At 43.3% G+C, this 15,434-nt stretch overlaps 1 protein-coding gene across 12 annotated transcripts in view; it reads left to right on the top strand.

The window, feature by feature from the left end:
- The first annotated feature begins 224 nt into the window (after positions 1-224).
- The window catches only part of LOC110950787 (ephrin type-B receptor 3), a 61,425-nt gene continuing 46,215 nt past the window's right edge, over positions 225-15,434 (top strand). For all 12 annotated transcript variants that reach the window (XM_022193623.2, XM_051947059.1, XM_022193564.2 and 9 more), the window contains exon 1: positions 225-967. In XM_022193623.2, coding sequence (XP_022049315.1) covers positions 904-967 — 64 coding nt within the window. In that variant the 5' untranslated portion in view covers positions 225-903. The remainder of the gene's footprint in view (positions 968-15,434) is intronic.

The raw sequence follows: 15,434 nt of genomic DNA, 5'->3' as shown, positions 1-15,434 counted from the left end.
TTCAGACACGCAAAGACTTGATTTTGACAATAAATGTGAGACTAAATGATTGTCAAGGTAGACATTTTTTCAGTGCAGCTGCTTCAGCCGTAACCCCTCCTCCTCCCCTGGTGCCCCCTCGGTCTCTCTCTCTCTCTCTCTCTCTCTCTCTCTCTCTCTCTCTCTCTCTCTCTCTCTCTCTCTCTCTCTCTCTCTCTCTCTCTCTCTCTCTCTCTCCTCACCAGCTCTGTGCTTCATTCCAGCGCACAAGCCGAGCGAAGCAGACGGTTTACGCAGCAGCCAAAGCCGATAAATTCGCTCAGGGAATAAATATCTATAAACCGCGGCTGTTTCTTCATAGGAATACCACTTGAGTCGTGGACGCACACGAGCGCGCACATGTCTACATGGGACTGTACGGCAGGATTGTGACACCAGTGCGGCTCTCCCTGCTCTGACCACACAGAAACTCTTTGGAAGGCTGCTATTTCCTCTTTTTTATTATTATTACTGAGCATCAACTAAATCCTGATGGAAATACCCTCCGGATGGTGACCACCACGGACTGGACTACCTGCGTACAGTTTATTCGCTCCATGCAGAGGGAAGGGACTGGGAGACTTGCGCCCGTTGCCTTTGCTCTGGTTTAATAAGGCATTCTGGAGATCACTGAGAAAGGAGAAGGGCTGCCGTGTTCACATACTTTATACTGAGGGTGTTTTTTTGTTTCTTTATTTCCCTCCGAACTCTCACCTTTCTGCGTGCTGTCGGTGAATGGGGGGAACTCTGGTCCTGGAGGCTTGACACAGCTGGGACTGGGACGGGACGGGGTGCGTGGATCGCCCGGGATTCTATTCACTCCTCTCTCGCGCGCGCGCTCTCTCTCTCCCGTGGGTCTATTTACATGTCCGACCTGACCACTTTATGACAATGGATTACTTTCTGCTTTTATGCAGCCTCTTGCTGCCTGTGGTGTCCGCCGTTGAAGGTAAGAAATGTCATCTTCACATGGTGTTGTCTTGCGTATTTTCTCTGACAGGCTGGGCGTCACAGCCCCCGAGGCTCCCGTACACACACACGAATTCCACATTTTCTGTCAACCTTACGAATTAAAAGTAAACGTTTTATTTCCAAAGTGGCCATCTGCCGTGTTTTTTCCCCCCGGCACCTTTTAATGGTATCATTGGCTTTAGGCAGCGCGGCGCTGTGTGGCCGGTGCTGGATTCAATACACAATTGTTATGCGCCAAGGCTCAAAGCTGATCCATTTCAGTGATAGTTGTGTATTCTTCTTTTTTGCAGAGGCAGGTAGTGCCTGCTGCTGGTGCTTTCTTTGTCACTTTAAGGAAATTAGCTCCACACTGTATCTCTTCGGGGAGTCTCGGCTCTCTCTCTCTCTCTCTCTCTCTCTCTCTCTCTCCCCTCCCTCACCCTCCGACACTTTCCCCCCACCAGGTCGGCTGCGTGTATTTTAGGGTTGTTTGAGTGTGTGGCCTTTTGACATCTGCTTTAAGTGCACTTCTTTAAAAAACAGTCCATTCTGATAGTCAGTTTATTCGGAGAGCTGAATAATGCATGAAGAAATTCATCCAAACTTACATTTAAACCAAAATAGTAAAGAAAATATATCATTATACCGCTATTCCTTGAAGTTTAGATTGATTTAAGCTGTCCTCTCCATGAATTGATATTGATTGCGTATTCACAGCTCTATGTTTTTTAACAGTTGCTTCCATTGACAAAGTGTCTGTTATTGCTGAGTGGAGAAGTTTGCAGTGCGTAAAATCAATGACGAATTCAGTCTGTCGTCTTTTTTTTCTATCTTCTTCTCTCAGCGAGGCGCTGTCTCACTCCTCTGTTGTGGCTTCTCTTACAGTTTGGAATGTGCCACTCTCCTGTGTTTGTGAAATCAAGAATAAGGGGAAGTGGAAATAAGGTTGAAAGAGGGCCTAAAGCTTGAACTGTGAATGCTGGAGCCTCATGCCGGCGAAGCTCCCGGTTGGCTCGTGATGCCAGTAGGAAAGTAGGACAGTGGGCCAGTGGCTCGGGAAACGCTTTTCTTTCTCAGCTTATTTCCCGACCTGTCCGCACAATGTCTTTTTTTTTCTAGAATCAGAAATGAAATACATTTTTTGACCTAAAAAAAATCAAGCTATTTTTCTTTCTATGTTCCTCTCATGGTTTGAAATAAAACCCAAGCTGTGCACAGTGAATAGATTCAGCTCTGGATGAAGGTTTTTATTTATTTAACTGCGATAAAAGTTCCTGTTACTTATTAAATACCAGCTAAACCGATCAATTAAAATAAAGAGTGTGTTTTAAAGCCTCAAAAACTTACTTTTATGTGTCTTAACCTTATTTTTAAAAAGAAAAAAAATCCAATCCGGGTCAGTTTGCTGATCAAAGAAATCATAATTCTCACGAAATGTCTTTCCTCACTTGTATTTTCTCTGCCAGGCATAAAGCACTAAATGTGGAAATACAGTAAAACTTATCTGATAAGGTTTGATGTTTTGTTAGTGGCACAAGATAACAGGCGACCGAAGTGGCTGCAGTACAGAGCTTTTATTAGAACCATCAAACTCTAATTCGAACCTCTTCTGAAACCGAAACTGCACTTCTTTATTTTCCCGGAGACCCCCCGGATCCCCCTCGGTGACCCCTGCATGTCACCGGACCCCAACTGACTTAAAACACATGGCTTGAATGGATGAGTGGATTCTTGTTGTGGAGAAGTTTTGGGAGCTCATAAGGTAGAGAGAGAGAGCGAGAGAGAGAGAGAAGATGGAACGAGAGACAGAAGGAAGAGAAAACTTGGCTGTTTTCTTGACAATAGTAGCGAGTTTTCTGCGCGCAGGGCTTGAAGTTGATGTATTTCGTTAGAAGAATCTATTCCCTACATAAGTGATGCCATAAATTGTACCCGGCTGACCTGGCTGGGGGGGGGGTTACCTAAGCTTTTAATACAGCCCGGTGATTTATGGCTGGCTGCTGGGACTTCTTTCTGGGATATCTGGCTTTATGGCGAGTTAGGAGAAAAATAAGCGGCCTGGCTGGTGGAGGACGGTTCCCCGGGCCCTCCGTGCGTCTCTCCGGGGTCTCGGGGTCACACACCGAGACGAGGCTCCTTATGAATTCGTGTTTTCTTGTCCATTTCCCCCTCCATCTTTTCTTTTTGTCCCATTTTGTCTTTTTTTGTTCACGCTCGATCCTTGAATTTAGACCTGCTATTTAAACCCAAGGTCTTCAATCTTATAAATGTAGTTTACTTTAAATTATGTAATTATGGGTCAATTAGAGCCAGGGTGTCTGAGGTTCCCGGTGTTAGTGCTAAACAATAATCTGAATCCTCATTTACCTCATTTAACTGATTGGGTGGCAACCATTGAGAGCAATAAAAGAACGACAGTGGTTTTGCGCACGGTTTGGTTTTCCTGCTTTGCTTTGCGTAAAAACAAACAAACAATTAAAGCACTTTATTTTATTTATTTATTTACTTATTTACTTATTTATTTAATGAAATGTGTTTTATATATAAAGTTTGCATATTTAAGTGTGTTTAACGTGTTATTTACCTCTAATTCCACTTCAGTTTATTTCAGTTTTTTATTACGAGATAATGAAATGTTTTAGAACGTGTTTTTTGTCAGTGCGCAAAGCTGAATGTGGCGCTGCTGCTTAGGTCAGGATATTCCTCGGTGGGTGTAAGAAAGGCCTTGGCTGCTGAACTTTCAGAGCACTGAGGAGACAAATTGCCTCGATGACAGTCCTCTGTAGCACACAGACGGTTTGCTTACCCTTCGGTGTAAATTACTTGTGATCCAGGGAGGAAGAACGGAAAAAAGGAGGGTATGAGCCAGGGCAGTTTAAGGATATTTAGGACAGGCCAGGGAGCAGTTCGATGTTTCCTTCTTGTATATTTAAAGCTATCTACTGTTTACATGATGCGTAAAGTTGAGGCCTAACTGTTTTATCCATAGGATATCAGCCTGTAAGCACTGACATGGATGAGTCCAGTTTGGGGTCCACTACTGTTTAAAAAATGTCATCTCCGTTGTGCTTGCACTTTCAAATCCAAATATTTCCTTTCTTGTTGAGCAATTTCCAGTTTAAACTAAGACAAATGGACTTTATAGTCGCAGCTCAGGGTTCCCCACTCAGCCTCGATGTTTTTTAAAATGTTTTTTTCTATTTATGGCTGTGTATTTCGTGGACTGATTACGCACAAGCAGGGCCTTTGTAGCGCACATGTTTATGTTTTTATGTGGGTGAGATCACACCTCCACGGGAGCTTTCCTGTGCCTGTTTTCAGTTGGCACATTTCTCATCAAACTCTCTCTCATGATTTATTCGCGCCTTTCCTTCTCCTTTAGCGAGGGAGGTCCCCTCCTGTCGTCATCGCCATTTTATTATTAAATAGTTATTTATTGTCTGAGTTGGAGATCATTAGACAAACAACACCTCTGGAAATAAAAATACAAAGGAAGAATAGAGACAGACCGACAAAGAAAAAGCGTTTGCTCACTTTTGGGATACAGGGCCCAGAGGGAATTTCCTACCAGATGGTAAAATAAATGTATTTAAGTTGTATTTCTACAAATGTAAAATCGGTGTAAGTTAAACTTTAAGACGATTTGAGTTAATACTGGGTGAATAATGCATTTTTTCCACCACGTTCACGCACCAAACGTCGTCCTGTGTCATCCACGTTGTTCCTTGTCGACTTCCATGGAGGAAAAAAATAGAATAATACAGAATCAATATTTGACCCATTTATAGTTTTAGAACGACCCAGTCCAACCAAAACGCAGTTAACCTTTGTCCTAAACCGAGTAAATGAGAGTAGTGTCCTGGCCCTGGTCTGCAGCAGCTCCATTTCAGAGCGCAGCGTCAGTCTGTGTGGCCTGAGCCGGACTCAGTCAAGCTGCTCTGTCAAACCTTACTTTAGCAGCTCGTCTACATGACATTCAAAAGCAAATTGCTTAACAGATATATTTAGGGTGCCATTGACATGACAAAAGGACGTATTAGTTGCTCTGAGGTGGCCGAGTGGAAATGCGCTTAAGAGGCGTGGAAGTGAATTTGCAAAACAAGAGCAAAGTCATTCTGCCAATTCAACTAATGGATCATTATAAGACTATCTATCCATCCATCTATCTATCTATCTATCTGGACGACACAGAAATTACTGGAAATCTCAATTAGTGCGGTCTGATTGATCGAACAAATCAGCGCAGCTCAGCCTTTTCAAAGCGCTGAATCAGGTGTGATTGTGGAGACTGCCAAGCTGTCCCCCTGCTCGAAGCAATTACCAATTCATAAGGATATTTATCGGCGCGTCCTGAATCAATTGGCCCGTTGAAGGACGACTTTGCAATCATGCGCAGTATAAGCAGGAATGCACACTGGGCGCTAAAGGTTTCTAACAAGCACACTGAAAAATAGAATGTAAAAGGAACAAGAAAAAATTACAACAGTAATTATTATTATTATTTTTATTATTATGACATGCACAAGAGGGGTCTTATTTTTATTATTTTATACTATCACTACTAATGGTACTAATGTAAATTATTATTCATATATCTTAACAAATATATTACTAGTAATATAGCAATAATAATAATAATAATAATAATAACAAATCAGTCTGTAAACCAACTTGATTTTCAATGTCAAAACTATAGATTTGCTCAAATTTAAAAAATCAATATGTATGTTCAATAAATGTACAAATATATTCACTATTGTCATATATTATGAAGTAATGTTAACAATTATTATTGTTGTTTTTGTTGGTCAACTCATTTTGCACCTCTCAGTACGCTTTAAATTCAAAGGGTTGTTCACCGCCGATCATGTTTATTGGCAGAGAGGTGGAAATTCTACACAGTGACATATATTTTGGCACCGAGACGCAGTCTGATATCACGGATCTGCGTTTGGTTCAAAGAATAAATGAAGGAAATTATAAAGACATGAGAGGCAGTAACTGTGCCAGCCCGTCACCCCCTTCGCCAGTGTCCTGGTATATTGACCTCAACAGGGATCCCAGCCAGGCGCTTGGTCATATGCTAGGCCGCAGCCATTTTGAACAGATGTACTCTGACTTGGGTTCACATTGGCGTAAGGCGCTCAGGAAGAAGGGGGGGACGGATGACGACATGTTGGGGTGGGGATGGTATGGGTGTAGGGGGGGCAGTGGTCTGGTGGTGGTGGTGGTGGTTGGGATATGGGGCAGATTTTGGATCGGAGGCCCAGAGAGCAACAGAGCTGACAGACTTTACAGATGCGACGGGCCTGCGGGAGCACTCATGCACGCCGACTGATGGTTCATGGCTCAAATGGCGACATGGAAAGATTCACCGAGCTGGAATGTCACATGTAGACAAGCAGCAGCCGCGTCGGGCCTGCTGGGGGCCTTCGTACGCCAGGAAGTGGACAAAACGGGACAGGCAGTGAAAATGGGTCGACGGGGATGAAGAAAGGGGTGTTGTCAAAGCGTGTTTCTTCCCTAACGTGGAGTCCTTATTGGGGATGAAACTAAATATGACTCAGGGAATGTCATCACCTTAGTATCACTGTATTTGTGCAGGGCTTAACAGGATAAATGCAGTGAGTTGCTTGGATTCGGAGGAAAAACATCAGGCAGAGCAAAAACAATACTGCTGTGAGAAACAGAGTAATTATTACAGTAATGCAACGATTTTTGTCGATTGACTTAAACCTATCAAATTCCCATTAGCAGCCATATTGATATGTACAGAATGTGTCATTGTCTATGACTATATCTGCACCAACTAGAAGTAGCGACTGCTAACAGTTTAAGTCAGCCTTTTTTTTGTGACGCTGTAAGTGACTTTTATTGCCATTAGTCTAGTTTACTATGATTATTGTGATCGGAGTCACAGATATGTCACTAATATATTTGTGATGTAAATAAAACTGGAGCAAAACATATACTGTACTTTACCGCACTTAAACTCTGACATATTTAATCACAATAATATAGTCATGTATACTTTACTCACATTACTGCTGTAATGGCTTTCAAGCATTTTATTTACGTTCAGTTAAACAAGCCATTCTAAATGGTATAAACTGACATCAGCTTTTATGAGAGAAGCTTCCAAAAAGCATGTTTTATGGGCCACCAAGTCTGTGTATAGAGCATAGAGTTTTTCATGTGTTTTGTATATGGCATGTGTGCACGCAGTCTGTCCTGGCATCCAACAGAGAGGCCTTGTGGGATGGCAGGTCTTTGACACCCACTGTCGAGAGCAAGCAGGGGAGGGTGAATGTGTCTGGGCCTGCCCACCGCACAGACACACTGCTGCTGTCGGTAGTTAGCCGAGCAGAACAAGAGAGAAAGAGAGAGCGAGGCGCACCGACACAGGGAGTGAAAGAGAGCGAGGAAGAGGTTTTGCACTGGGGAGACCAAGATGGGTGGTACGATCTCCGTGGTAGGAGTGTGTATATATGTGTGTGTTTGGGAGGTTACAAGGGTTGGGGAGTGTTTGTGTGTGCATTGCTGGGGGTAGAGGGTGTAATGTGATGTCTCCATAGGTTTTTTTTTTTTTTTTTTTTAATATAAAAGGAAAGCTAATCTTAAATTCAGGCTGCAATAATCCTGACATTTTTAATTGCCACTGTAGATGCCCCATTTCCATTTTCTACAGAGAAACAAAATCCGTGCAGATTTATTGTTCTTGATTGTACTTCCTGCACAGGGTTACAGACAACAGATTTAAGTGACAGCCATTTGCATGTATATTTTTTCTAACTTTATCTTGGATCTCTTTGTTTTGGTGAAGCAAAGCATATGAAGATTTTATAGCCTGTGTTCATGCGAAGGTTTAGATGTGGATGTTTGATGGGAATTTTTCGTGACTGAACTCACTCAGACGGGGATCTTCCCCTTCCAAGTCCTTACTGAACTATATTAATGACTTTCAAAATACTGATGAAATCTTTGACATAATATTAATGGCCATAAGAGTTGGCGTTTTATAGGCCCTGTCTGCACCGGATGTCCATAAAGTGCAGCTGAAATTACCATGTGTCAAAATGTCCAGATTAGAAGTGAGTTAGTGCCTGCTGTGCCTTCCACCCACACTCAACCCACGTTCCGTCACCCCTATCCAGAGGTCATGGGGAGGGGGGTGGGGGGTCTCTTTGGATGATTTCAAGGCGGGGCTCGCTCCCCAAGGCGAGTCTTGTTCCTTCTCAACAATAGTTGTCCTAACACAATCAAGCTCCAGGGGTTATCCTATTCCTCCAGCCCATTAAAATACATTGAAAGAGGACATGTATATTTAGAAAGACCGACTGTGCAACGCTCCATGCCTCATTGACACACATAACATAACAGATCAGGTCTAAAGCACAGCCAGAGACTGGGTAAATGGTATGCGGTAGACTTTTTTTTTTTTTGTCATTATGGCTAGCCAACAGATGAGGCAACCACATTTCTTGAAAATGCATCCCTATACAGATAAACTGCACTTTCAACTGTATTTGAAGGGAAACGGATCACAAATAGGTTTTTAATCAACAAGTCTTTGCCATTGATTTTATTGCTTTACTGTCATTCCCTTTCAGCCAGCCAATCACATATTAGATTTGGGCAGGACTCATCACCCTGGAAACCCAACATATGGAGGAACATGTAGTGCAAGATTCATATTCTAACTAAACCCAGCCATTCCTAAAGCTGACCAAAACTATGTGTTCCACGCACGACCCAAAACCCACTCTACTGGGTGAAAGTCCTGTTGCAGTGTTTCCTTCAAAACTAAAGAGATGTAGTTGTATAGTAATTTTCTGACACAGAGTTGGGTAAGGACAGTTATACTGTTTGGATGCATGACCTAGATTGTTTTTGAGCGATTACTACATTAGAAGCTTTCATGGACACCTGACAGCCATTATGCTTCATGTCCTTTGTAAGTTGAAAAACGGCTGAAGGAAACCAAAAGGTCTGAAGGGTGGAGCTTTGAAGACCTAGGCTTCTCCTTGCAGCAGCCTGATCCACCTCAGGGCCTCCTCTTACCATTTCTTTACGAGCTACAGACTCTTGTAACAATTTTTTGCCAAAGGAGCAGAAAGAGATCTTTGATATTTGTCTTTAAAAATGGCCAGTTACATCTGTCTGGAGAGTGGACACAGCTGTAAAACAGTGTGCCTTGAGGCGGGAAGAAAAGGCCGCATTACCTGGTTTCAGCCTTTGCTGGTCTTGTTAAATATAAGAAGAACAGTTAGATGCAGGAAATGGGGAAGGAAATTTCTCTGTTGAGTTTAACCATAGCTGGGTGGTTAATGGTAAGACATTTGAGGCAGACGGCCTAGCTCCAGGCCTTGTTCCTTTCAGAGCAGGGAAACAGCTTTTGCTAATTTTCAAGCAGCCATCCTGAGTAAGCCTATATGTGATGATAGGCGCTGCTTCAAAGAAACGTTGAAGTCATGACTGATGTGATGGGCTCATGTGTCCACTGTAATTAACCATAATGTATGTGTGAGAACAAGAGTGTTTGAATGGTGTATATTTTACTTGGTAAGGAGTCTGTGTGCGAGCATTCACACTGCATACAGTGTTGCAGCAGGCTGCTGTTACACCTTACTCTGTCCCACTTCTCATCCTTGGTGTCAAAAACACTCACCACCTGCACTTCATCTACACTTCAAAAGGCCCGCAGGCAAGAGGAGGGCTCCCCACTTCTATTAAATATTTCTCCCTTTCTCTTGTCTTCTCAAGAACAGCGGCAGGTTTAACGGACCTCTGCTCTCTTATCAACAGCTCACCAAATTCACTCTGAGCATCTTAAACACACTCTTCTGCACAGCACGCTCAGGGTGAATCCAATGCATTTCAGTGGCAGCAGGACCAATCATATGTGACCTTTTGTCAAGATATTTACATAATTTCACACTGCAGTTTTCCTCAGATGCTGTCAGCTGCTGAGAGCATTTATTTAACCTCAGCTCACACTGAAATGGAGTCTGTTACGTGGCAACTTTAATGTGGAGGTGAGCGCAATATTTAGAGGACAATGAAAGGAAGATCAAAAAGCCTAAATGGCTGTTATTAGGGGCAATCATTTCATGAGGACAATCTAGCAAATGTGGAGGTGCTGCTTTTGGTGTGTTACTCAGACGGATCTAACACCTGTCCATTTGGTGGAAGAGTAGATGGCAGATAGCTATAAAGTGGTTTGTGACACCAGCAGACAGAGAAGGGAGGCCACCCTGTGGATTTGTCACCGGCTTTAGACTGTTTTCAGACCTGTTACACGTCTGAGAGAAAGCTTGTACTATGAGCTTTAAAATACATTTCTGTCAGACTTGGTGGTGGTTAGTTATGATTTTAAAAGGGATTTGACCAAAAGTGCTGTGAAACACTAATTGCAATGAGCCAGATGAAAGCACCAGACAATAGGCTGACCCCCTCCCTCTGTGCCAAGTCAGGCCATAAACAGCTTCCTTTTCCCCTCTCACACCCTATGGAAATCTCTTCTGACCTCTCAACTCACACACACACACACACACACACACACATGCACTGAAGACACATGAATGATGACAGTTGCTTAATCACACAGCCATGCACACATTACATCCAATACACATGCATGCAAGCCCTGCCCCCCCTCCCCACGAAATCTTCACCCTTGCGCCCGCTTCCTCGGGTCAGGGCTCCCATCCACATGCACTCTCTCCGCTGCTAATGAATCAATCAGCTGGTTCCATTCATTTCATTTCTGTCAGACCCAATCGATCAGCCTTCCTCCCTGTCCTCACGGAGCAGCGGGGGAGCTCACAGATCGAGAAGAGAAGAAGGGAGCTTGAAACATCCAGACATTTCAAAGACTCCTCATGTCTTATCCACATTGGTTCCACAGAAATATGGCATTTTGATGGTGTGTATCAGAGTGTATGTATGTGTGTGAAATGAGAGAGAGGAGGGATTAAAAAAGATCAAGCATGCATAATGTCTCCTGCTAAAATTTTTACATGGTATACAACCTTCTTTTTACCTTTTGAAGACTTGCATGTTAGCACTGTGGATTGCAACAACACCGAACGGCAGTAGCAGATAGCAGGTAGCGGATATCAGTTCTAGGGGTGCCCCTTCTCTGCTATGACGCATAAACTACCCCATCCTTGAGCCTCGAACTTGGCTAGGTGAGCGATGTGTATGGTGAGTCCAACTCTCGCCATGCTTCACTTCCCCACCTACTGAGTCAAAGTCAGAAAGGTTATCATTTATTAAAAACTCCTCAAAGTTAGAGCTGTTTGTGTGTGTGTACGTGTGTGTGAGGCCATGCCGGCTGAGAAAGAGAGGGAGGGAATAAGATAGGGTTCTGAGGGTTCTCATTTCAAACACCACTTAGTTCGGTTTATTGGCCTGCCAGTTCATTTCAAAAGGTGTTGAGCGAAGCAGCTATACAGGCCAGAGGTTGTGGGGAGCCAAGGTCAGTTGAGTTGAGTTTAAGGGGGAAGGATGGAGAGGGACAGGTAGTCAGCGGAAGAACAGAAGGAAGGAGCGTGGAGAGCCGAGCAACAGAGCAGCAGTAGGTTCTGAGATTGTGAGATCCATCTGAGCAGCGAAACTGTAATCTCCTGACTTGGAATACTGCCACCAGTCCATCGTCCAAGTCTTTACTTTCACACCATGCAGCTTCCTCCCAGATCCTGGAATGCACCTATGAATGGAGATCCACAGCTTTCCATCAGTGCCTTTCACTAACTTTTACCCTCAGTCTCTGCTTCTTGCACACATACACTTGCATTGGTCCCACATGAAAGGTCCAGGCTTTGATGTAGTCTGGAAGGAATCTGCCAGTGACTTTTTAATGAATCTGACAAGCAAGCCAGTGCCAATCAATGGAAACATTGTGTGACAATTTCAAGATGCAATCTCCGATAATGTCAGAATGTAGAAGTCAATGGCAGATGGAACGAAATAATTAGAGCTGAACAAAAGGCAAAGGGAGCAAGTCACAACACAAATCTCATACGAGTAGTGCTTGCAAACTCACCAAGAGCTAAGTATTGTAGTTTTATTACCTGACCATGCTGAAAAATCCAAGAAGTTCACATCTTTTTAATCTTGGTTGTGAATGGCAAGAAAGCATGGTGTCATTTTCCAGCATCTGTTCTTGACAGAGTGCTAATGTTTGCCTTGATTCCAAATGGTCACTGATTTATATAGACCAATAAACATTATTTAAATTTGGCTAGAGGAGTTTTTGGTTGTATAATTTCTGTGGCAGTTTGGCATGAGGTAATCAGGTGCTAAAATCTTCTAAGAGTCCTCGAGTCTAGACAGATCGGCTTTTTGGCATCCAGAAAATGCCAAGATGAAAAATCTTAATGTTTAAGGTTTTACACCAGGTGCTTGCCCCCACTTGCTCTTGGCCAACAATGCCCACACATCTTCTCTTAAACTACTTGCGAGCTGTTTGTTCTTTCATGCCATCCTTTCTGTCCATGGTTCTGTCCCCTTACCCCTCTTCTGTTCTCTCTTCTGTGACTGCAGCTTATCACAGTTACAGAAGGTCCTAATTGCAGTATTATTTTCCTCTGCCTGTTATTTCATGCCCTTGTGATATCAAAATACCAACAGCGACAGTAAGCAGCTGTGAGACAGATGCTATTTACTGCTCGGAGATCCATTGTTGTTGTCTACTACTTGATAAGGTCTTGATTGTCAAGATGATTTCTTCTGTTGTGTGTGGGGAGAGGAAAGTCTCTAGTTAAGAGGTATGGCAAATGCATGTCATTCCTGCTCATTCCACTGATTGAAATGGTTTCCTGTATCTCACAAAGGCCAAATGGTATTTTGCTTGCAGAGAAGGGAAACAAACAAAAAAACGAGGTCAAAGGACTAACACTTACATGGCAGGTCTGACATGGGCTTTTCTTTCAACATGTCGTTGCTGCCCTCGACATTTTCACAAAACATGCTTCTTGCCTGTCAGCTGGACAATATGAAAGAGTACTGCAGAATCAAAGGCTATGAAACAGAAAAGCAAGAGTGCCTCAGAAGGCTGTAACTTAATATGCTGCTTTAGGTGGCAGAGGGTGTCTAAGTGTGAGCTGCAGTAGGTGTCTGGGTTTTAAATACCTAGACAAACAGCTTAGAGTGTGAAAACAATCGACAGGGACATGAAAGTGTGAGCGAGACCACACAGGAGTCAGATAACCCCTGGCCAGATGGGGATGGTCAAGTGAGCACAGGAGAAGGGCTGTGGGGGGTTGTGATGTTTATGCCACGAGTGTCAGAAAAGAGATACAAAAGCATTACCCCCGTGCCACTTCTGGCCTCTGCAAATCCCCATGGGGGCAGGAACTAAAAGGGTGGTGATGATTAGAGATTCAATTTGGCTTGCTATCAATCAATGCCACCAAGATAGACAGGATTGCTGCCGATAGCCCATCCTTGCTACCAGATTGGGTTTGTGCCACTTGGGATTCACGCCCTTTTTTTACGCTTTGTTAATTAAGCGACCAAGCTGCCCCTGCACTTACTTATTTATGAATCTTGGCTTCGACCGGTACTGGAAACCACTTGGTCTCCCCTAATTAGTCTCTCACTAATGGCCCTACTTCCAGACAATTCTAGACCAGCAAAACCCCATTTTGTGTATGCACACACCAAACCATAACACCCATATGACCTTGACGTTACACAACCCACGTTGTCTGGTGTTGTGTTGCTGTGGTACTGAATAAAGTGCCCCACATGGGATAATGAGGCAACACTTAAGAAAATCAATTTCCATCTCCATCTGTCTAAGTGATTCCTCACCTGTTCATTAACCCAAGAATAGAGAAGGCTGGATGTGTTGAGCCTTGACAGTCGTGAGATATGGAAGAGAACCTGAAGAAGCAGAACTAGAGGCTCCGTGTTGGTGAAATATTAACACTTTCCCAGAGCAGCATGGGCTTTTCACATTTAATGCAGCCATTATTTATTGATATGTGCATTGTCTATTAAATGGTGGCTCGTTACAAACACTGAAAAACAACAGATGCATACTGTCGACTTCACAACAGCTTTTTGATGAAAGTATGCCAGCAGCATGACATCATCCCTATTAACTCCTGAGCTTATAATTACTGTAAATATCAACGAGTCCTGCAAACACCATGCCCAAACAGGTTTTTTCGTTTCCTTTTAATATGAAGTCACTGTTCAGGGGTCAGTAAGCCCATTCGCTGCGGCCCTGTGTGGTGTGGTTAGAATCCCATAAACACTGGTCCCAAGTCAGATTTACTGGCCAGCAGCCCGAGGGATTCATTTGTATTCTTCCCACTTTGACTGGTTCAGGGTCAGGACTGATGACTAATCAGGTCAGTGCGGATACACACCCTGTGGTTGGAACGTTACCAACTCCACCTTGCTCACTCGGACCACCAAGTGTTCCAGCTTGTGTATCTGTGCTGAAGGTAGATGGAACACATACGATCTGACTGAAAAATACTGATATTTTTGGTGCATCTCATTTCCCATGTCTCGGGTTGTGGAGAAAAACAAACTTGCACCTAGTTCTTGTTTATTCCCTTCAGATTTTATCGCCACAGGCCACAACAGAACTGAACCCAGCTGAACACATGTGCTAATGGGTGAGCTTAGGCATCAACACTGGGATTGTTATTTTTTTAACTAGCTGAGCTTGCCACAGGCTGTGTTATAAGTATCACAATAAGGCAGGTGGGTAGGTAGGGGAAACTTTCGGGTTAGTTATGAAAAAGTTAACCATTGCTTGTCTCGGACACTCCTGGTGCAAAACAAGATTCCTGTAGTTTGTATGCATATTGATGCAGATGCATTTGTATATGTATCTGCATTAGCACAGAGAGAAATAATAACAAGAACAAAAAAAAAATCTCTCCAGATTGTTGCTTCTTCGGAGTATCTGAATCACTGAACACTGTTGTCCAGTCGTCTCTCAGTTTCAAACAATCCAGATAATATTTCAGAATTGAGTGGACTGCCACAACAACAATAGTTGATACATCAACACACTATTGATTGTCCATACAGGCTGACCTTTTTAACCAGTGACTCATGCAAACGTGTTAACAACACGTCTTCCCTTTTGATCTATGTATATAGGAATACAATTTTAGCTCAACCCCAATTTTCTCCCAAGTCACCACACCCTAGTCTTCTGGGTATTTGCACAAAAGGAAACACGAATACACACACATACAGGCATGGCCACTGGTATTATCCAGTGATAATGTGGTACCTCTGTAATATTTCTATGGGCTGAAATTCCCAGATGACCTTCCGTGTCCCTTCACAAGCTCACACTCAACTACAGATGCACACACATTGAATGCAAATTCATGTTTTAGATACAGTAAAATCTACGCGCTCGATTGTGTATTTGTGTATGTGTGTGTGTGTGTATGTGCGTGTATGCATGTGCATAATCATGCATTGTG

The sequence above is a fragment of the Acanthochromis polyacanthus genome, chromosome 4, assembly GCF_021347895.1.
Source record: "Acanthochromis polyacanthus isolate Apoly-LR-REF ecotype Palm Island chromosome 4, KAUST_Apoly_ChrSc, whole genome shotgun sequence".
Classification (NCBI taxonomy): Eukaryota; Metazoa; Chordata; class Actinopteri; family Pomacentridae; genus Acanthochromis; species Acanthochromis polyacanthus.
The sequence above is the reverse complement of the archived record's forward strand: the minus strand, read 5'-3'. Positions and strand labels throughout refer to the sequence as shown.